This window comes from Salmo salar, chromosome 13 (assembly GCF_965601325.2).
Source record: "Salmo salar chromosome 13, fSalSal1, whole genome shotgun sequence".
Taxonomy (NCBI): Eukaryota; Metazoa; Chordata; class Actinopteri; order Salmoniformes; family Salmonidae; genus Salmo; species Salmo salar.
In genome coordinates, this window is record NC_138303.1 from 82,272,335 (window position 1) to 82,294,829 (window position 22,495).

Below are 22,495 nucleotides of genomic sequence, written 5' to 3' on the forward strand. Positions count from 1 at the left end.
CATGCTGATTGAAATTTGGTAAAACAGATTTAAGTTTCCCTGCATTTAAGTCCCCGGCTACTAGGAGTGCCGCCTCTGGGTGAGCGTTTTCTTGTTTGCTTATGGTGGAATACAGCTCATTCAATGCTGTCTTAGTGCCAGCCTCTGACTGGGGTGGTATGTAAACAGCTACGAAAAATACAGAAACTCTAGGTAGGTAGTGTGGTCTACATTTTATCATGAGATACTCTACCTGAGGCGAGCAATAACTCGAGACTTCCTTAGATATCATGCACCAGCTGTTATTTAGAAAAATACATAGTCCACCGCCCCTCGTCTTAACAGACGCTGCTGTTCTATCCTGCCGGTGCAGCGTATAACCAGCCAGCTGTATGTTGATAGTGTCATCGTTCAGCCACGTCCTGTTGGTAGTTTAATCTTCCACGTAGGTCATCTATTTTAATGTCCAAAGATTACACGTTTGCTAGCAGAATGGAAGGAAGTGGGGGTTTATTCAATCGCCTACGAATTCTCAGAAGACAGCCCGCCCTCCTCCACTTTATATTTTTTCTTCATCTTGAACGCAGTGAAAGAACGCCTCCTTCAGATGAGCACCATGAGAGGAGTGTCACAATCTTTAGCACGGACTAAGTTACTGTACCTTTCAGTTTGTAAGTTCTCTCGATTGTTAAAGTTCCTCATCATTTCTTTATTTTAGAGGCGTTAGTCTCACCATGTAGAAGTAGGCCAGGGCACACATGGCGGACCAGTATATGGAGCCTGTATTGACTGCCTTGATCCACATGTAGTACGTCAGCAGCATGCAAAAGATGGCAATACCTGGACAGAAAAACAAATTATATTAAAGACCACAACATGGGCCAAGTCCTTTAAACTGGCATGTTCATGGGGATGAGGCTATTTCTATACCTTCATTGTCATAGGAGCCTGCGACAGAACGGGAAATGTAGCCAGGTACCACTGCTATCATGGCAGCAGCCAAGAGCCCAGCACCTGCATCCTACAAAAAAATAGACCGTAGATATGAAAGCCATGGAAACAAGTTCATTTCAGAGCTCTTGAGCATTTTCAGGTTGTAGGCTACCTCCCCGCTTCTCTCCATTTCTTTATGTTTTCTACCCCCTAAACAGGACCCAGGTGTGCTGCAACCTACCTTGAGTTCCTTGGTGAAGTGGTAGGTGACGATGGCAGTGAAGGAGGAGAAGAGGGGAGCCAGGAAGACACAGACGTTGCGGATGTCGATGGTGATGTGGAAGAAGTTCAGGACGTGGTACAGAGCAGCAGAGGTGATCATCAGGCCTGGGGGAACAGGGCAGAACAGAAAGAGTTAACGAAGGGCAAGTATTTTAGCTACTAGCCGTGTCAGCTTGCTGTTGCCAAAATGTGTGGGATAGGCCAAAACAAAATCACAGAAAGGATCTATATAACAGAGGGAGAAAAAAAAAAGGACTTTGTTACCCAAAGCCACCTTAACAGGACTTTTTTTAGCTGAACATTTTAATGTCTAGATAATCACCCTATAATGTAAAGTACTGTACAGTATTGTGTTGAACAGGTCATCCCATTCCTACCTGGGTAAATAGTGCCACCGATGATTCTCCCCAGAGGGTACCATGCCCGGTCGTCAAACCAGTTATGAAAGTTGTAGAACCCCTCTTCTACCAAGAAGCGGGTTGTTCTGTAGTTAAAGTATCTGAGGATGAAGCAGAAAAGCATTCAAGGTCATGCTCCATTTCTGGTTTTAAACAACATTGAGAAAAAAATTTGTAAACTGCCATGAATCTGAGGATTAAGGAACCAAGGCAGTGGACTTACGGATCAAACTCATGGATGACACTCTCGAACCTTAACACAGAAAAAAGCCTGGTGGAAAAGGCTAACAAGAAGGGGGAGAAAGAACAAGTCTAAACCATCTCTACACGTTGCATCATCAAGAGACCGCGACAATGGCCCTAATAATAATAGTATGGAATATAAGTGTAGAGTAACAGAAAGGGATGTAAAGTGTATGTGTTCTTACAGAGGATTGCAGCCATAGACAGGATGAGCAGCTTCAGCAACGTGTCCTGTTTTTCATAGGACAGCCGCAGGAAGCCTAACTTCGTCATCGTCACACGGGGAGTGATAACTTGGCTTATCCCTATTGGAAAGACAATCTACATTAGCAGTGACGGTGCGAGGCAGCAAGCTCCTTTCCAAACTTCTACACTTGCATTGCTTGTGCATGAATCAGAGCAGCACAAAAAGTACACTCCCAACCAGTCAGTTTTTACTAGATTGGTCAGTAGATTGGCCATGAGACAAATCTATTCCATAAATTATTTTCATAGTAATTCAGGGTTTAAAAACATGGAGCTTCAGTCTACAAACGAAACCCCAATTCTGTTGGAAAACTCACTTGAACAGTGTTAAACACAAAACCGCGATCTATTAACAACTTGTCTTACACCAACATTATTTCCCTGATGAAATCACTGACTGGGTTTAAAAGACGTGCTTCAGTCTGTTCCGACTAGGTGTGTAAGCATTAGTCCAAGCATTGCAACTAAAATTAAAGTTTATATTGGACAATTCAGGTAGGTCCCTCCCGGTTTGAGACGTTTTGCAACAGAATCGGCGTAATGAATCGCCCCTGATAAGGACATGCGCACCGCCAGTTTGATGTGGCGAAGAATCAAACCAGGAAATGGATGCAACTCCGTCTAGACTGCAAACATTCCTTGTTATTTATACAGTTCTTTCCAACACATCATTGGTTCTTTCTCTGCCTTGACCAACCAAATTATTAAGACATTCGTGTTGTATGTAGAAATGACCAAGAAATAGCAATATAAGTGACAAATCTGTCAGCCAGCCTTTGCTAAATAGGTCAAGTTAACTAGCTAGTTAATGTAGCTTAATGTGTTAGCAAATAGTCCGCATGTATGTATTGACCTAGCTAAACGCAATACGCAGTTATCTGATGGGTTATCCGTTCCTGTAAATAGACAGTGCAGATTCCATTAAACTCAAAGAGGACGGAGCCTTCGTTTTACATGCTAGCTTTATGAATGAACAGAAGATCTGATTTCATGTATTCTCAAAGTTACACCTCGTGATTAATTTCAGAATAGTCATACAAATAGAGCCATAAAGCAGTTCAATTATATTTCTCGTTGAGGTAGCAGCTATTTTGAGCGGCACTTACCACTCCGTTGCTGTTACACATATACTCACAACCTTGTGTTCCCGCCCAGCCACACTATGCAACGTGTTTATTGGCCTTGCACCGGCCCTCAGTAAAATCTAATTCCTGATTCGTTCATCAGCTATCATTCAAACAGGCCGCGCAGTCGCTGTTCGTTCCAAGTGACGTGTCCTTACTGCTGAGAGTAAAATAAGAACTTGCAATTCACGTGTAGTGATTTTTAGTTATTGTTTCTGTTTACTTTATTTTATGTTTCTTTAGAGAAAATATACGTGTAGTGATGTCCTGTTTTTTTGTTATTGTAATTTGTAATACATATTTTTATTAAAACATTTTTAAAAAGAGCTTGATAAAAATAAAGTCTGGAAGTATGAACAGCGAAACTGTTATCTCTAAATTATCACCCACATTGGGACATGTATAAAACACCAGAATATTTTTGTGAATTCTTGAGATTTTTTTATTAAATATCCAGGTGGGAAAGTTAAAAGTAAATTTCCTGCAATTCTACACATTTTGTAATGACTTATGACATGTTAATATGATGAGTGAGAATGACTAACAAAATCAATAGGAAACCCCTGGAGGTCAAGGCCTCTTGGCATGTGCCCCGTGGGTATTCGGCCATGATTACTACAAGTTTAGATGGCTGGCGTGACAAACTACCAATCTAAAAATTGTTAGCTGACATGTCTGAGTGACTGACATGAGAAAAACTGCTAATGCCCAACCAAATTTCTATATTACAACTGGTGTACTCTACTATTTTTACTCTCAATAGTAAGTTGAGACCACAACGGAGTTCCTAAAAAATGTAAATACAACTTTTTATTTATAATTTTTTTCTTGGTTTTGGTTGGGCCCCCTAAGCAACCACTTTTTTCAATTATGACTGGAGCTGGCCCTGGGTGGGAAACATTGAGCAACAAAGCAGCTAACCAATGAATAACATTTGAGACAAAATAAATTGGGGTCAATCAAGATTACTTCCAAGTAGATGTAATGTATACTGACCAATTTTATTTAGGCAATACTTTTACTCCAACCTCACAAATATCAATCTGCATACATAAACACTATGCACATCTTACAATTACTACATACCGTTTCAAAAACACTTCCCCTTCCCCCGCAACCCATGAGATTAATGACTAGGTGAAAGCTAGATGATGGTAATCCCCTTGGTAAGGTTTTGGTTGAACATTAGAGCCAAGTGACATCATGTAAAACAAGAAGCCCTGTATTTGCCACTGCTCAAGGGGGAACATAAACACACAGGGTTTCTCCCCTGTCTGTTACTTCAAGAGAAAATCTGTCAGAAGTTCAGCTCAGTGACATCTTCCTAGTTCCTACACTACTGTCCTTGGTGTGCAATTGATTCGAAGCAGAAGTGAGTCAAACAGAGTAGTAAAGAAGTTTGGCAGTTTCATCTGATCTGACCCAGCAGCAGACACAGCTTCACCTGTCTAATGCTGTGTTTACACAGGCAGCCCAATTCTGATCTTTTTCCCACTAATTGGTCTTTTGACCAATCACATCAACTTTTTTCAGAGATGGTCAAAATACCAATTAGTGAAATAAATATCAGAATTGGGCTGCCTGTGTAAACGCAGCCTAATACACCCCTATAGAAAACCGCTTCCTTAAAACAGCTAACTTCACTTATCACCACACAACAACCAGTGATTTCATATTTGGATTTTTTAGGTAAGGATACTCTTCCTTTATAGCGTGATGTTTAGATCAGGGCCTGTATCCACAAAGCGTTGCAGAACAGGAGTGCTGATCTAGCATCAGTGTGGACTTTTAGATCATAATGAATATAAGATTGTATGGACAGATCCTAGATCTGCGACACTCAGCGACACTTTGGCTGTGTTTACACAGGCAACCCAATTCTGATCTTTTTTCCACTAATTGGTATTTTGCAGCCTACATGGATACAGGCCCAGCTCCCATGCTGAAAGTGTAAAAATTAAAATTCCTCTAAATAAAGCCCTTATAGGAATAAATAGTGTCCCTTTGTTTTCACAGCACAAGCTTATTCCTGGGCCAGAGGAGTAGCAGTGTCACCCTGGCTTTACAGCGAAACAGCTATTCATGAACAAAACAGCATCCTATCAGGGTGAAAGGAATGTCACTTGCAACACAGAAAAAAATTACACTTGTGCTTTACTTTTGAACATCGCAAACATGTCCCCCCCTTCAATGGAAAAGCAGAACAGGCTTCTTTGGGTCACACACCTTTTCTACTGCTTGAGCTCCTGTTTCTCTTATAAAATATTATCTCATAAGTATTGTGGAGCTCCTGCACCTAAACAGTACCGTCACCCAAAATGAACACAGGCACGGCACGTATATCAATCCAAGTCAAGCATTGATAACATCAGTCCTGGCAAAAACGTAACCTTTTCCTTTTTCTCTTCCACATCAAGTGTTTTATACAAATCAGTCTGCGATCCGTCACTGGGTGATAAACAGATTAAACAAACAACAGATAGCAAACATTGGAGTTGGAATTGAAAAGAGCAGAAAAAAAAAATGTATATGACAGCTTGTGCTGTATTTAAAGCTCTCAAATGGCACATCATACATAAAAAAAACTATTAAACAAAATACATGAGAAAAATATATGAGTGTGAGGGACAGGGCAGTCAAATCTCATTCGTCATTCCCATTAAAAACACAACTTGCAGGTGCTCCAAAAGAATATGAAGGGCTGTGGTAGAATCATTAAAATCACATAAACCCCCCCTTTAACCAAACAAACATCATTCCTCTTCCTGTCCACAGAAAGAATCAACTGCTCCTCCATTTGTTTAATAAGCAGTTGCTGAGCCGCTCCTTTGTCGCCCCCTGGTGGCCATCACTGGGAGGGTAGGGGTCTCTGGCGGCCAGGTGAGGCGTGGGGAGAGGGGGGCAGCTTCTCGGTGGAAGTGGACAAAGTCAAGGACGACTGTAGGTGGACCGTTTTGTGGAACAACTTGTTGCTAATCAGCACAACCAGAGAGAAGAGGCGCAGCTGGAAGTGACTGTGTGGAAAAGACACGGGGGGGAAGAGAGTGAGTGAGCACGGAAGAGGATTTCACTGGTTCTTTTTACACAAGTGAATCTGTTTGATCACTGGTCATTGTTAGGGCTTGCAGTGCACCATACTCACTATAACTTTGTTGGGGTCTTGGCCTCGTTAGCGCTGATGATGAACAGAGGGAAGAGGATGGAGAACAGACAGCCACTAAAGCAGAAAAATATATAATTTGAGTGGATCATTCAAATTATTTGGTATATCAGTAGAACTGAAAGTCTGCATATTGGAAGAGTCTCGTGCTTGGATTGAAAGAGGGGATACAAGTGGCGTTACCTTATAATATATGAAGAGGGGAGGGCAGTCAATAGAGCCATGGGGAGACCAAAGCCAAAGTAGTAGGGCCAGTTCCTCTCAATGTTGGACAGCCGTTGGTGCATCTCAATGCCTTGGATGAAACGGTTACAAATGGGTTGAGATTCTGCTCAGTTCCTATTACGTAAAATGAGCTAAATACTTTGAGAAGAAATACATCTGAGTAGAAAGGAGGCACACCATGGTTGAACCAGCGATACTCAAAGCAGTAGAGGGAGTAGAGCAAAGACATGTGAAGAAGGCTGACCATCTGTCCAATGGCATCGATGGGGAAGAGACTCACAACCATACCCTAGTGGACCACAACAAAGACAAGATGATGAGCTAGTACATGACTATTAACTTTAACCAATGGATGTAATGAATTAAAGCTCTCAGCGTTGATCCCAAAGACCCCTGTATGTTTTCATTCCAACATAACCTTAGTGAACCCTTCTTTGTGAACTTGAAGACACATGGGAACGTCGATTGCTGTACTACCTGAATGAGGAAGAGGGCCTGGAGGAGGAGGTTGAAGAGCATGTCAGCGATAATCTTACTGACGCTGGGGAAGGGCTGGGCTTTCCGACCAGACACCTCAAACGCCAGGTCAGCTATGTCCTACAGCAGACAACCAGAGGGCATGTTAACCTCCTGTTTCACTGTGTGACACATGTTATCATCTCAAAAGATCCTCGGGCAATAACGTTTAAAAAAACACTGGAAGGGAATATAGATAGCATAGCAACAACACATTGGAAATCTGTTACTGCTGTGAGACAAAAAGGAAAGCATAGCCAAGCATTCATTCAACTGTATTAAAGCCACTACTCCATCGCCTGAACATTGCTGGAAAGCTATACACATCGTCAATAGAGACCGTAATTGGTTTATGATAAAACTATGTATATACAGTGCCTTGCAAAAGTATTCATCCCCCTTGGCATTTTCCTATTTTGTTGCTTTATAACCTATCATTTAAATCAAATTTTATTTGGATTTCATGTAATGGACATACACAAAATAGTCCAAATTGGTGAAGTGAAAAAAATAACTTGTTTAAAAAAATTATAGAAAATAAAAAAACGGAAAATTGGTGCATGCATATGTATTTACCCCCTTTGCTATGAAGCCCCTAAATAAGATCTGGTGCAACCAATTACCTTTAGAAGTCAAATAATTAGTTAGATTGCACATAGGTGGACTTTATTTATGTGTCACATTGTCTGTCACTTGATCTCAGTATATATACACCTGTTCTGAAAGGCCCCAGAGTCTGCAACACCACTAAAGCAAGGGGCACCACCAAGCAAGCGGCACCATGAAAACCAAGGAGCTCTCCAAACAGGTCAGGGACAAAGTTGTGGAGAAGTACAGATCAGTGTTGGGTTATAAAAAAATAGCCGAAACTTTGAACATCCCACAGAGCACCATTAAATCCATTGTAAAAAAATTGAAAGAATATGGCACCCCAACAATCCTGCCAAGAGAGGGCCGCCCACCAAAACTCACGGACCAGGCAAGGAGGGCATTAATCAGAGAGGCAATAATGAGACCAAAGATAACCCTGAAGGAGCTGCAAAGCTCCACAGCAGAGATGGGAGTATCTGTCCATAGGACCACTTTAAACCATACACTTCACACAGCTGGGCTTTACGGAAGAGTGGCCAGAAAAAAGACATTGCTTAAAGAAAAAAATAAGCAAAGACGTTTGGTGTTCGCCAAAAGGCATGTGGGAGACTCCCCAAACATATGGAAGAAGGTACTCTGGTCAGATGAGACTATAATTGAGCTTTTTGGCCATCAAGGAAAACGCTTTGTCTGGCGCAAACCCAACACCTCTCATCACCCCGAGAACAGCATCCCCACACTGAAGCATGGTGGTGGCAGCATCATGCTATGGGGATGTTTTTCCATCGGCAGGGACTGGGAAACTGGTCAGAATTGAAGGAATGATGGAATGGCGCTAAATACAGGGAAATTCTTGAGGGAGACCTGCTTCAGTCTTCCAGAGATTTGAGACTGGAATGGAGGTTCACCTTCCAGCAGGACAATGACCCTAAGCATACTGCTAAAGCAACACTCGAGTGGTTTAAGGGGAAACATTTAAATGTCAATTTGAAGGAGCTGGAGGAGTTTTGCCTTGAAGAATTGGCAAAAATCCCAGTGGCTAGATGTGCCAAGCTTTTGAGATGTACAGCTGCAAGTCTCTTGGGGTAATTGTTATGCACGCTCAAGTTCAAGTTCTTTTTTGTCTTATTTCTTGTTTGTTTCACAAAAAATATTTTGCATCTTCAAATTGGTAGGCATGTTGTGTACATCAAATGATACAAACCCCAAAGAAATCAATTTTAATTCCAGGTTGTAAGGCAACAAAATAGGAAAAATGCCAAAGGGGGTTAATACTTTTGCAAGCCACTGTACGACTAGTGCTCTCCGGTGCCAACTGAGCAACAGTTGTCCTTGACCAGCTATATCCCACCCTTGTTACAACGACAACCACAAAACATCTACGTCATCACCTGTGTACTAACAGAGGCCTCACCTGGAACCAAATGGCGTTGACTATCTTGCTGAGCACAAACAGAGGGAGCACCCAGAGAGCACTGAACACGGAGGTCAATATGAACTCCAGCCAGGACCACACGTTACCATGGAGTGAGGGGTCACCTGTCAGGAAATGTCTCTTTGAGTGACAGGTTTTACCACTGTTATTAACAAATCACTATGAAGCATGTGATAATGGAGTGAACCCTCCCCACAGTTCCAGGCAGGCATACCGATAATTCTTGCTGTCAGAGTCTGCAGCAGTGGAATAAACACCCGATAGAAGAGGAACAGACTGAGCTGCAAAAATATTTGGAGGTATTACTAACATGAACAATGTCTTTGTAGTATTACTTCTCTGCCCCTCATAGAAAAATCAGTATTTGCATGATATGCATTTTTCAAACAGTTTTAAAATATAGAAAAGTATGTTTCTTACCCAGAACACTCCCCCATTCCACGCACAGCACTGAAAAATCCTACTGGCTAATTTGGGTTCACTGAAAGAGAGAGTATGACTACACATTATCATCCACCATTGCCATTAATAAGCACAAAAAGGTATAGGCCTAAGCCTACTGTTAACACTGGACAGCACACAACGATCCATATGAAAGTTTTTTAATATGAACCTGTCACAACTAGAAAGAGCATATCAGGTTAGATAGGGAGGAATGTTAATAATACCCTTTTGTGATATGTATCAAATAGCTCCTCGGGCTGAGGGAGAAAACACGTATACCCTTTTTTATACCCACAATATCGTGCCAACCAAAACAGAAGTGTGCTGTCTCTGATTTTTTTCTTCCACCTCACCCTTTCCAGCACGGTTCCAAAAACTGGGGTTTTTGAAACCAGTCCAGCTTGGCTCGGCAGTGTGAATAGGGTATTAAAGTCGTAATTGCCAGTGTCTACCTCTCCTGTTTGCGTTCCACACTCTGGGCCCGTCTCTGAGCCAGGGCCCCGCTGGCTCTCCTCTTTCGCTGCTCCTCCCTTTTCTGCTGGATGCGGGCATCCAGCTTGGAGATAGTTCCGATCCCCAAAATGGAGTCCTTAATCCCCTGTAGGACACACAGAAAATTCAAAGTGAGACTAGGGTAAATGCCTTATAAAGAAAATCAACACAGCACATTCTTCTAATGTTGTACACTACACTGTATGATAGACTTGGTATGTGTATACGTACATGGGTGGAAAAGTTCCTTTTAAATCCAAAGCGGTGTTGCAAATACAAAATGTATCTTAATATCATTGAAGTCAGGTAACTTGTGCTTAAATTCACTTGGTTACCTAGTAGCACAGTTGAAATAAAAACACTTGAACTAAACCAAAAAAACAAGGCTAATCTTTGTACTGCTTTTGTGGAGGAGATCATCATCTGGAAGTAAGGTGATGAGGTTCAAGGTAAACAACAAGGGTAAACATTTGGTTAAGCAATTAAATGTAGGCTACTATGGTTTTGCCCAAAAGCAACGTTTGCTCTAAAGCAAACAAGAAAAAACACAAAAGAAAAAGCTTAAACTTTATTAAAATGTTTAATTTGTCTAGTGTAAAAACATACTAACTTATTAGACGAAATGTCTAATGGGCCAAGTGGATGGCATCAATTGAACCAGAACACAATTCCCAATAGATCTAAACAGAGCTTGCTAGTTGGTTCACCAGCTCATGATTCAGACTCATGATAGCTGTACCCTCCTTTAACCCCACGTGTAGGCCTATCACTTGTGTGTGGACAGACGGGGTGTGTTGGGTTGCTGTCTGACCGTCGCAACATTACGGAGGAAGGCCCTGACACTGTCTGTCATCTCCAGACCAGCTGCAGATCCATCAACTGCAGGAGGGGGTGCTGGGGACCTGGTCAACTCTCATCGCAGGGAGGGGCACACCTAGCAACCTGTGACATCACACCACACAGGAGAACAGTTACAGAGAGCAGCAGGTTCACTTTGCTCCAAGTCTCATGTTAAAGAGCATGTTATACAGCCTCTATTTAGGGAAGATTTTATTCATGGCAAGGAGGAGCACACCAAGCAACCAGTGACATCACCAGTCACATCACACAGTTACATTTTTAGAGCAGGGCTCTCCAACCCTTATGCTGCATTCTAGACAACTGGGAACTCGGAAATCTCGGACTTCCGACTTTAGTGTGTTCAAGACATCCTAGGAACATACAGAGATGTATGTTCCTGGAAGACAACTGGGAACTCAGGGAAAAAAACGAACTTCGACTGGGGAAAATGGTTTTGAACGGTTATTCAACTAAGAAACTCGGGCATCTTTCTAGAGCTCCTACTTTCCGACTTGAAGATCACTGCAGTCATGATTTGACCTATTTTTTCATATTTTTTGTCCAGACACAGCAGGGGTTTAAACTGAAGAAACCAGTTCCTACATTTGAATATTGAAATGTATTTTATCAAACAAAACTATGCTACATTTTATCTCTGGGACCCTCAGGATGACAAATCAGAGCAAGATTACTGAATGTAAGTACATTATTTAACTTCAGAGATGAATGTATCAAACCAGTTGCCATGATAAGTTTCTTGTTGTGCACTCTTAAACAATAGCATGGTATTTGTTCACTGTTATAGCTACTGTAAATTGGACAGTCCAGTTAGATTAACCTGTTATGGCTAGGGGGCAGTATTTTCACGGCTGGATAAAAAACGTACCCGATTTAATCTGGTTACCACTCCTACCCAGTAACTAGAATATGCATATACTTATTACATATGGATAGAAAACACCCTAAAGATTCTAAAACTGTTTGAATGGTGTCTGTGAGTATAACAGAACTCATTTGGCAGGCAAAAACCTGACAAGGTTTCAGGCAGGAAGTGGCCTGTCTGACAAGGTGTCGTTCTTCTTGTCTCTGTTTATTGAAGAGTGAGGATCTTAGCTGTCCCGTGACACTTCCTACGGCTGCCATAGGGTCTCAGAAGGCGGTAAAAAGCTGAATCGTGGCTTTGCAGGCTCTGGCTGAAAAAAAGTAGCGCGTTTGGGTAGTGGCTGGTTACAGTACTGTGAGACTCAGGCTCGTGCCCGCGTCGACCGAAAGCTTTGTTTACTTTCCTCTGTTTAGCTAAAAGGAGATTCCCGGTCGGAATATTATCGCTTTTTTACGAGAAAAATGTCATAAAAATGGATTTTAAACAGCGGTTGACATGCTTCGAAGTACGGTAATGGAATATTTAGATTTTTTTTTGTCACGAATTGCGCCATGCGCACGACCCTGATTTACCATTTCAGATAGTGTCTGGGACGCACGAACAAAACGCCGCTATTCGGATATAACGATGGATTATTTTGGACCAAACCAACATTTGTTATTGAAGTAGCAGTCCTGGGAGTGCATTCTGACGAAGACAACAAAAGGTAATCAAACTTTTATAATAGTAAACCTGATATTGGTGAGTGCTAAACTTGCCGGGTGTCTAAATAGCTAGCCCGTGATGCCTGGGCTATGTACTTAGAATATTGCAAAATGTGCTTTCACCAAAAAGCTATTTCAAAATCGGACATATCGAGTGCATAGAGGAGTTCTGTATCTATAATTCTTAAAATAATTGTTATGCTTTTTGTGAACGTTTATCGTGAGAGAATTTAGTAAATTCTTAGTGAATTCGCCGGAAGTTTGCTAGTTCTGAACGTCACATGCTAATGTAAAAAGCTGGTTTTTGATATAAATATGAACTTGATTGAACAAAACATGCATGTATTGTATAACATAATGTCCTAGGGTTGTCATCTGATGAAGATCATCAAAGGTTAGTGCTGCATTTAGCTGTCTTCTGGGTTTTTGTGACATTATATGCTAGCTTGAAAAATGGGTGTCTGATTATTTCTGGCTTGGTACTCTGCTGACATAATCTAATGTTTTGCTTTCGTTGTAAAGCCTTTTTGAAATCGGACAGTGTGGTTAGATAAAGGAGAGTCTTATCTTTAAAATGCTGTGAAATAGTCATACGTTTGAAAAATTGAAGTTTTTGTATTTTTGAGGAATTTGTAATTCGCGCCACGCCCTATCATTGGATATTGGAGCAGGTGTTCCGCTAGCGGAACGTCTAGATGTAAGAGGTTAAGAATTTAAGCTTTCTGCCCATATAAAGACATGTCTAAGTCCTGGGAAATCTTCTAACTTACGTCATGCTAATCACATTAGCGCACGTTAACTCAACCGTCCCGCGGGGGACACACCGTTCCCGTAGAGGTTTTAAAAGTTAATTTGTGGAATTTCTTTCCTTCTTAATGCATTTGAGCCAATCAGTTGTGTTGTGACACGTTAGGGGTGGTATACAGAAGATAGCCCTATTTGGTAAGTCCATATAATGGCAAGAACACCCCAATAATGACAAACCTCCTGGCATTGACAATTTAGATGGAAAGCTACTGAGGATGGTGGCTGACTCTATAACCACTCCTATCTGTCATATTTTTAATCTGAGCTTAGATGAAGGTCTTTGTCCTCAGGCCTGGAGGGAAGCCAAAGTAATTCTGCTACCCAAGAGTGGTAAAGCGGCCTTTACTGGTTCTAACAGCAGACATATAAGCTTGCTGCCAGCTCTAAGCAAACTGTTGGAAAAAATTGTGTTTGACCAAATACAATGCTATTTCCCTGTAAACAAATTAACCACAGACTTTCAGCATGTGTACTGCACTGACACAAATGACTGATTGGTTGAAATAAATTGATAAGAAGATTGTGGGAGCTGTACTGTTAGATTTCAGTGCAGCCTTTGTTATTATTGACCATAACCTATTGTTGAAAAAAACTTGGGTGCTATGGCTTTTCAACCTCTGCGATATTGTGGATTCAGAGCTATCTAATAGAACTCAAAGGGTTTTCTTTAATATCAAACATGTAAAGTGTGGTGTACCGCAGGGCAGCTCTCTAGGCCCTCCACTCTTTTCTATTTTTACCAATGACCCGCCACTGGCATTAAACAAAGCATGTGTCCATGTATGCTGATGATTCAACTATATACGCATCAGCAACCACAGCTAATGAAGTCACTGAAACCTTTAACAAAGAGTTGCAGTCTGTTTTGGAATGGGTGGCCAGTAATAAACTGGTCCTGAACATCTCTAAAACTAAGAGCATTGTATTTGGTATAAATCATTCCTTAAGTGCTAGACCTCAGCTGAATCTGGTAATGAATGGTGTGGCTGTTGAACAAGTTGAGGATACTAAATTACTTGGCGTTACCTTAGATTGTAAACTGTCATGGTCAAAACATATAGATTCAATGGTTGCAAAGATGGGGAGAGGTCTGTCCGTAATAAAGAAATGCTCTGCTTTTTTGACACCACACTCCAAAAAGCAAGTTCTGCAGGCCCTAGCTTTGTCTAATCTTGATTTTTGTCCAGTTGTGTGGTCCAGTGCTGCAAGGAAAGACGTAGTTAAGCTGCAGCTGGCCCAGAACAGAGTGGCACGTTTTGCTCTGAGGGCTGATATAAATACTATGCATGTCAGTCTCTCTTGGCTAAGAGTTGAGGAGAGACTGACTGCATCACTTCTTTTTATAAGAAACATAAATGTGTTGAAAATCCCAAATTGTTTGCATAGTCAACTTACATACAGCTCTGACACACACACTTATCGCACCAGACATAACACCAGGGGTCTTTTCATAGTCCCCAAATCCAGAACAAATGAAAGAAAACACAGTATTGCATGGAACTTCCTTCCATCTCATATTGCACAACGCCTCTCCCCTATTTGACCTAGATAGTTGGTGTGTATGCATTGATATGTAGGCTACGTGTGCCTTTTTAAAAATGTATGTAGTTCCGTCCTTGTCTAATGATGTTCTGAATAATGTCATTCTGTATTAGGTTTCATGTTGTGTGGACCTCAGGAAGAGTAGCTGCTGCTTTTGCAAAAGCTAATGGGGATCCTAATAAAATACCAATACCAAATAAGCAAAGAGAAATGACAGTTCATCATTATCCGAAGACATGAAGGTCAGTCAATCTAAAAAATGTCAAGAACTTTGAAAGTTTCTTCAAGACAGTCGCAAAAACCATCAAGCGCTATGAAAGGCTCTCATGAGGACCGCCACAGAAAAGGCACAGAGTTACCTCTCCTGCAAAGGATAAGTTTATTAGAGTTAACAACCTCAGAAATTGCAGCCCAAATAAATCCTCCACAGAGTTAAAGTAACAGACACATCAAAATCAACTGTTCAGAGGACACTGCATGAATCAGGCTTTCATGGTCGAATTACTGCAAAGAAACCACTACTAAAGGACACCAATAAGAGACTTACTTGGGCCAAGAAACACGAGAAATTGACATTATTTATTTAACTAGGCAAGTCAGTTAAGAACAAATTCTTATTTACAAAGATGGCCTACCCCGGCCAAACCCGGACGACACTGGGCCAATGGTGCACCGCCCTATGGGACTCCCAATCACGGCCAGTTGTGATACAGCCTGGATTTGAACCAGGGTGTCTGGTCTTCTCTGTGTCACAGAGGCTCTCCGCACTGCTAAAGCTAACTCTCTCTCCTCTGCTCTCATCCTTCTAGACCCATCTGCTGCCTTTGATACTGTGAACCATCAGATCCTCCTCTCCACCCTCTCCGAGTTGGGCATCTCCGGCGCGGCTCACTCTTGGATTGCGTCCTACCTGACAGGTCGCTCCTACCAGGTGGCGTGGCTAGAATCCATCTCCGCACCACGTGCTCTCACCACTGGTGTCCCCCAGGGCTCAGTTCTAGGCCCTCTCCTATTCTCGCTATACACCAAGTCACTTGGCTCTGTCATATCCTCACATGGTCTCTCCTATCATTGCTACGCAGACGACACACAATTCATCTTCACCTTTCCCCCTTCTGATAACCAGGTGGCGAATCGCATCTCTGCATGACTGGCAGACATATCAGTGTGGATGACGGATCACCACCTCAAGCTGAACCTCGGCAAGACGGAGCTGCTCTTCCTTCCCGGAGAAGGACTGCCCGTTCCATGATCTCGCCATCACGGTTGACAACTCCATTGTGTCCTCCTCCCAGAGTGCTAAGAGCCTTGGCGTGACCCTGGACAACACCCTGTCGTTCTCCGCTAACATCAAGGCAGTGACCCGATGCTGTAGGTACATGCTCTACAACATTCGCAGAGTACGACCCTGCCTCACACAGGAAGTGGCGCAGGTCCAAATCCTGGCACTTGTCACCTCCCATCTGGATTACTGCAACTCGCTGTTGGCGGGGCTCCCTGCCTGTGCCATTAAACCCCTACAACTCATCCAGAACGCCACAGCCCGTCTGGTGTTCAACCTTCCCAAGTTCTCTCACGTCACCCCGCTCCTCCGCACACTCCACTGGCTTCCAGTTGAAGCTCGCATCTGCTACAAGACCATGGTGCTTGCCTATGGAGCTGTGAGGGGAACGGCACCTCCGTACCTTCAGGCTCTGATCAGTCCCTACACCCAAAGAAGGGCACTGCGTTCATCCACCTCTGGCCTGCTCGCCTCCCTACCTCTGCGGAAGCACAGTTCCCGCTCAGCCCAGTCAAAACTGTTAGCTGCTCTGGCACCCAATGGTGGAACAAGCTCCCTCTCGACGCCAGGACAGCGGAGTCAATCACCACCTTCTGGAGACACCTGAAACCCCACCTCTTTAAGGAATACCTGGGATAGGATTAAGTAATCCTTCTAACCCTCCCCCCTACCCTCACCCCCCCAAAATATATAGATGTACTATTGTAAAGTGGTTGTTCCACTGGATATCATATGGTGAATGCACCAATTTGTAAGTCGCTCTGGATAAGAGCGTCTGCTAAATGACGTAAATGTAAATGTAAATTAAGTAACACCTCTAGCACTGAGATGCAGTGCCTTAGACCGTTGTGCCACTTGGGAGCCCCGAAATGGCGCATTAGACTTGTGGAAATCTGTCCACATTTGAGATTTTGTAACACACAGAGTAGGCGAACGGATGACCTCTGCATGTGTGGTTCCCACAGTGAAGCATGGAGGAGGATGTGTGACGATGTGGGGATGCTTTGCTGGTGACACTGTCGGTGATTTATTTAGAATTCAAGGCACCCTTAACCAGCATGGCTACCACAAAATTCTGCAGCGATACGCCATCCCATCTGGGTTGTGCTTAGTGGGACTATCATTTGTTTTTCAACAGGACAATGACCCAACACACCTCCAGCTATTTGACCAAGAAGAAGAATGATGGAGTGCTGCATCAGATGACCTGGCCTTCACAATCACCCGACCTCAACCCAATTGAGATGATATGGGATGACTTGGAGGAAAAGCAGCCAACAAGTGCTCAGCATATGTGGGAAATCCTTCAAGACTGTTGGGAAAGCATTCCATGTGAACTTGTGAAGCTAGCTGAGAGAATGCCAAGAGTATGCAAAGCTGTCATCAAGGCAAAGGGTGGCTACTTTGAAGAATCTAAAATATATTTTAATTTTTTTAAACACTTTTTTAGTTACTGCATGATTCCATATTTGTTATTTCACAGTTTTGATGTTTTCACTATTATTTTACAATGTAGAAAATAGTAAAAATAAAGAAAAACCCTTGAATGAGGTGTCCAAACTTTTGACTGGTACTGTATACATTTGCGCCCATCTCAGTGAACTAATCCATTGCGGTGGCCTAGACTAAAGCCAATTTATGCTTGATCTGAAAATGTGGTCAGAGGATTTGGCGCAATTGCAAAGCCTCCAGAGGCCAAATCAAGCTCTGTAACGCATCGACATGCACGTCCCAAATTTTGTAACAATGCGGAATGCCCTTATGATACAGAAAGGCGCCGGAGGGGTTGGCTGCCGTTTTACGGGCTCCTAATCAAAAGTGTTATTTTGTTAGTTTTTTCACATGGTTTGTAACATATTTTTAAAACTTATTTTGTACATAATGTTGCTGCTACCGTCTATTATGTCCAAAAATAACTTCTGGACATCAGAACAGCGATGTCCAGTAGGCCTGATTACCGATTACTCACCTCGAACTGGACAAAGATTTTTTCTTTAACGAGTTCGATGCGAAGGCTATACTGCTTTCTCAGGAACGGGCCCAAATCCCTGTCATTTGCGTGAAGAAAGAACAGAGAAAAAGGGGGCGGAGGCCGAGCTGCCTTCTGAGAATTCGTAGGCGAGTGAGTAAAACTCCCCTAACATCCGTTCTATTGGCCAACGTGCAATCATTGGAAAACAAAATTGATGATATAAACGATCAAGACTATCCTACCAATGTGTCATTAAAAAGTAATATCTTGTGTTTCACAGAGTCGTGGCTGAACGACGACATGGATAATATAGAGCTGCCGGGATTTTCCATGCATCGGCAGGACAGAGAAGCTACGTCTGGTAAGACGAGGGGCGGGTGTGTGTGTCTATTTGTCACTAACAGCTATGCGATATATAATATTAAAATAGTCTCGAGGTATTGCTCACCTGAGGTAGAGTACGTTATGATAAGCTGTAGACCACACAATCCACCAAGAGAGTTCTCATCTATATTATTCATAGCCGTCTATTTACCACCACAAACCGATGCTGGCACTAACATCACACTCAACAAGCTGTATAAGACAAGAAAATGCTCATCCAGAAGCGGTGCTCCTAGTGGCCGGGGACTTTAATGCAGGCAAACTTAAATCTGTTTAACCTAATTTCTACCAGCATGTCACATTTGCAACCAGAGGGAACAAAAACTCCAGAACACCTTTACTCCGCAAACAGAGATGGATACGTAAATGTAAATGTAATACAAAGCTCTCCCTCGCCCTCCATTTGGCAAACCTGGCCATAATTCTATCCTCCTGATTCCTGCTTACAAGCAAAAACTAAAGCAGGAAGTACCAGTGGCTCGCTCAATACAGAAGTGGTCAGATGACGCAAATGCTACACTACAGAACTGTTTTGCTAGCACAGACTGGAATATGTTCCGGGAATCATCCAATGGCATTGAGGAGTATACCACCTCAGTCACCAGCTTCGTCAATTAAGATAGAGCCCGTGTAGTAGGATTCAGATGCTCGTTGGATGTGGCAGGGCTTGAAAACTATTACGGACGACAAAGGGAAACCCAGCCACGAGCTGCTCAGTGACACGAACCTACCAGATCAGCTAAATGTCTTTTGTGCTCGCTTCGAGGAAAGCAACACTGAAGCATGCATGAGCGCACCAGCTGTTCTGGATGACTGTGTGATAATGCTCTCGGTAGCCGATGTGAGCAAGACCTTTAAACAGGTCAACATTCACAAAGCCGCGGGGCCAGTCGGATTACCAGGACGTGTACGCAAAGCATGCGCGGACCAACTGGCAAGTGTCTTCACTGACATTTTCAACCTCTCCCTGGCTGAGTCTGTAATGCCTACATGTTTCAAGCAGACCACCATAGTCCCTGTGCCCAAGGAAGCGAATGTAACCTGCCTAAATGATTACCCGTAGCCCCGTAGCACTCACGTCAGCAGCCATGAAGTGCTTTGTAAGGCTTGTCATGGCTCACATCAACAGCATCATTCCGGATATCCTAGACCCACTCCAATTTGCATACCGACCAAACAGATCCACAGATGACGCAATCTCAATCACACTCCACACTGCCCTTTCCAACCTGGACAAAAGGCACACCTATGTGAGAATGCTGTTCATTGACTACAGCCCAGCATTCAACACCATAGTGCCCACGAAGCTGATCACTAAGCTAAGGACCCTGGGACTAAACACCTCCCTCTGCAACTGGATCCTGGACTTCCTGACGGGCCACCCCAAGGTGGTAAGGGTAGGCTACAATACATCTGCCACTCTGATCCTCAACACTGGGGCCCCTCAGGGGTACGTGCTTAGTGCCTTCCTGTACTCCCTGTTCACTCATGACTGCATGGCCAAACACGACTCCAACACCATCATTACGTTTTCTGACGACACAACAGTGGTAGGCCTGATTACCGACAACAATGAGACAGCCGATTGGGAGGTCAGAGACCTGGCAGTGTGGTGCCAGGACATCAAGCCCTCCTTCAATGTGAGCAAGACAATGGAGCTGATTGTGGACTACAGGAAAAGGCGGGCCGAATAGGCCCCCATTAACATCGACGGCACTGTAGTGGAGCGGGTCGAGAGTTTGAAGTTCCTTGGTGTCCACATCAACGAACTATCATGGTCCAAACACACCATGACAGTCGTGAAGAGGGCACGACAACACCCTTTCCCCCTCAGGAGACTGAAAAGATTTGACATGGGTCCCCAGATCCTCAAAAAGTTATACAGCTGCACCATTGAGAGCATCCTGACCGGTTGGCATCACCGCCTGGTATAGCAACTGCTCGGTATCTGATCGTAAGGCGCTACAGAGGGTAGCGTGTACGGCCAATCACTGGGGCCAAGCTTCTTGCCGTCCAGGACCTATATACTATGCGGTGTCAGAGGAAAGCCCCAAAAAATTGTCAAAGACTCCAGTCACCCAAGTCATAGACAGTTCTCTCTGCTACCACACAGCAAGCGGTACTGGAGCGCCAAGTCTCAGACCAAAAGGCTCCTTAACAGCTTCTATCCCCAAGCCATAAGACTGCTGAACAATTCATCAAATGGCCACCCGGACTATTTACATTGACACCACCCCCCCTATTTATTTTTACACTGCTGCTACTGGCTGTTTATGGAAAATGGAGCATCATGTTAGCCTGTTACAATCTGCTAGTTATCCAACCCTGTTCCTTGAGAGCTACCCTCCTGTACATTTCCTATCCAATCCCAGTTGTAACTAACCTGAGTCAGTTTATCAACCAGCTAATTATTAGAATCAGGTGCGCTATATAAAATAGGGTTGGAGTGAAAAACTGGAGAGCCCTGATTTAGAGAGCATCAGCTTTGCTTTGCTCATAACATTAAATGTTAGAAAGAGCATGTCATCGTATATGGCCTATGCTATTATTCAAACAATTTTCTAAAATGGTTATAGCATATTTCTGAACAAGTATAGATCTATCACTCTCACTTTGCAGCTAACATCATCTATATGCAAGCCCAAAATCAACGCACATTTGAGCATGTGGACACCTCATGTGTAGGCCAAGATTGAGGGACTTAGTGTCTGCAAATTCCTTGTTCACACTGGCTGTTAAAAGTTTCAGGTTAATGTAACATACACAACTACAGTGAAATGCCTTTCTTGCAAACTCAAAACCCAACAATGTAATACTAGAAAAAAAGAAATAAGAATTAAGCAAGCATACTATATACAGGGTCAGTTCCAATACCATATTTATGTGCAAGGATACTGGATGGAGGTAGATATGTATAGGGGTAAATTGACTAGGCAACAGGATATAAGATAAACAGGGTAGCCTCAACATGTATGTGAGTGTGTGTAGAGTCAGTATAAATGTATGTGCCTGTGTGTGGCATTCTTATGTTGAATACCCTGTTACATTATCAAGTGATGTTAGAGACACCGTTATCTAGCAACTAGCCATCTGTTGTTAGCCAGTTATGTTTGAAACGTTGTTTTGCCTCAATTCTAGGAACCCCAAGGGTCCCTGCGTCTTGGAGCAGACAACACTGAACCGTTAGCTAGCTACAAGAACATTATACAACCAATTGTCGTTATCCACATACCTAGCTACTTGCAAAAACGTTAGTACACAGACGTTCAGTAGTAACATTAGCTAGCTACATTAGGTGTCAAAACAAACATATAATTATAGCTACCTAGATGGTTAGCTACCTAGGCAAATCGTCCAAATGCAAACGGTGCAAGCTAACATGACCGGCAACTGGCTCGCTAGCTAACAACGACTTTAGATGATGTATCTAATTGGATCAAAAACAGGCCAGATAATCGATTATTTAGTCAACATGGCCTACCTCATACGACAGCTTCACTTAAATAATCTCTTCACCTCTTTTTTCTGCAACAACAAACCAAACCCTGCCCTGTAACTTGTGTATTGCGCAAACTCCAAACTAAGGGATTGTGGGAGGTGTAGTGTGGTGTCTGGGACGGCTAAAAGTTGTGTCATCTGCTTGCTCTTTTGGGGTTAGGCCCTACGGAAGCACCTGTGACAACTATTTGTGTAAAGGGTTTTGTAAAGACAATTTTCCTGTGAATCATCACTCATGGATTATATACAATTAAACACTGTAGTAGACCAACATATACAAAAAAAAAATAGAAACGCAAGTGTTGGTCCCATGTTTCATGAGTTGTAATAAAAGATCACAGACATTTTCCATCTGCACAAAAAGCATATTTCTCAAAAATGTTGTACACAAAGTTGTTTACATCCCTGTTAGTGAGCCTTTCTCCTTTGCCAAGATAATCAATCCACCTAACTAACAGATGTGGCATATTAAGAAAATGATTAAACAGCATGATCATTACACAGGTGTATCTTGT

The 22,495-nt window shown here is 42.8% G+C and overlaps 2 protein-coding genes across 5 annotated transcripts in view; both read right to left on the reverse strand.

Moving 5' to 3' along the window:
* The window catches only part of stt3a (Dolichyl-diphosphooligosaccharide--protein glycosyltransferase subunit STT3A), a 30,522-nt gene extending 27,210 nt beyond the window's left edge, over window positions 1–3,312 (reverse strand). Inside the window, exons 1-7 of one of the 2 annotated variants that reach the window (NM_001141725.1) lie at window positions 3,188–3,196; window positions 2,021–2,140; window positions 1,816–1,876; window positions 1,572–1,693; window positions 1,154–1,299; window positions 910–1,000; window positions 713–819 (exon numbers count right to left, since the gene is read on the reverse strand). In NM_001141725.1, coding sequence (NP_001135197.1) covers window positions 713–819; window positions 910–1,000; window positions 1,154–1,299; window positions 1,572–1,693; window positions 1,816–1,876; window positions 2,021–2,108 — 615 coding nt within the window. In that variant the 5' untranslated portion in view covers window positions 2,109–2,140; window positions 3,188–3,196. Of the gene's footprint in view, window positions 1–712; window positions 820–909; window positions 1,001–1,153; window positions 1,300–1,571; window positions 1,694–1,815; window positions 1,877–2,020; window positions 2,141–3,187 lie in introns of both variants that reach the window. The other variant, XM_014137444.3, reaches the window with a different exon arrangement.
* Window positions 3,313–4,150: 838 nt separating this feature from the next.
* LOC106567936 (etoposide-induced protein 2.4 homolog) lies at window positions 4,151–22,073 on the reverse strand. 3 transcript variants are annotated; one of them, XM_014137852.2, is made up of 11 exons: window positions 21,964–22,073; window positions 10,880–11,010; window positions 10,029–10,174; window positions 9,553–9,613; window positions 9,347–9,413; window positions 9,112–9,236; window positions 7,068–7,187; window positions 6,768–6,879; window positions 6,549–6,660; window positions 6,348–6,422; window positions 4,151–6,219 (listed from the first exon to the last, which is right to left on the reverse strand). In XM_014137852.2, exons 2-11 carry the CDS (start codon window positions 10,919–10,921, stop codon window positions 6,054–6,056), a joined length of 1,026 nt encoding a protein of 341 aa, XP_013993327.2. In that variant the 5' UTR covers window positions 10,922–11,010; window positions 21,964–22,073; the 3' UTR covers window positions 4,151–6,053. The 3 variants fall into 3 exon arrangements, with proteins under 3 accessions (XP_013993327.2, XP_045548195.1, XP_082816494.1); XM_045692239.2 differs by having other exon boundaries at window positions 21,824–21,974; XM_082960368.1 differs by lacking the exon at window positions 21,964–22,073 and adding an exon at window positions 21,808–21,831.
* Between the last annotated feature and the right edge of the window lie 422 nt (window positions 22,074–22,495).

Excerpts from the sequence above, each read along its gene's own strand:
- LOC106567936 (XM_014137852.2), bottom strand. The coding sequence starts at position 10,921 with ATGACAGACAGTGTCAGGGCCTTCCTCCGTAATGTTGCGACG. Across the intron at positions 9,414-9,552 it reads GGAATGGGGGAGTGTTCTGG|CTCAGTCTGTTCCTCTTCTA; the intron begins GTAAGAAACATA and ends ATATTTTTGCAG. Across the intron at positions 6,661-6,767 it reads GTATCGCTGGTTCAACCATG|GCATTGAGATGCACCAACGG; the intron begins GTGTGCCTCCTT and ends GTTTCATCCAAG.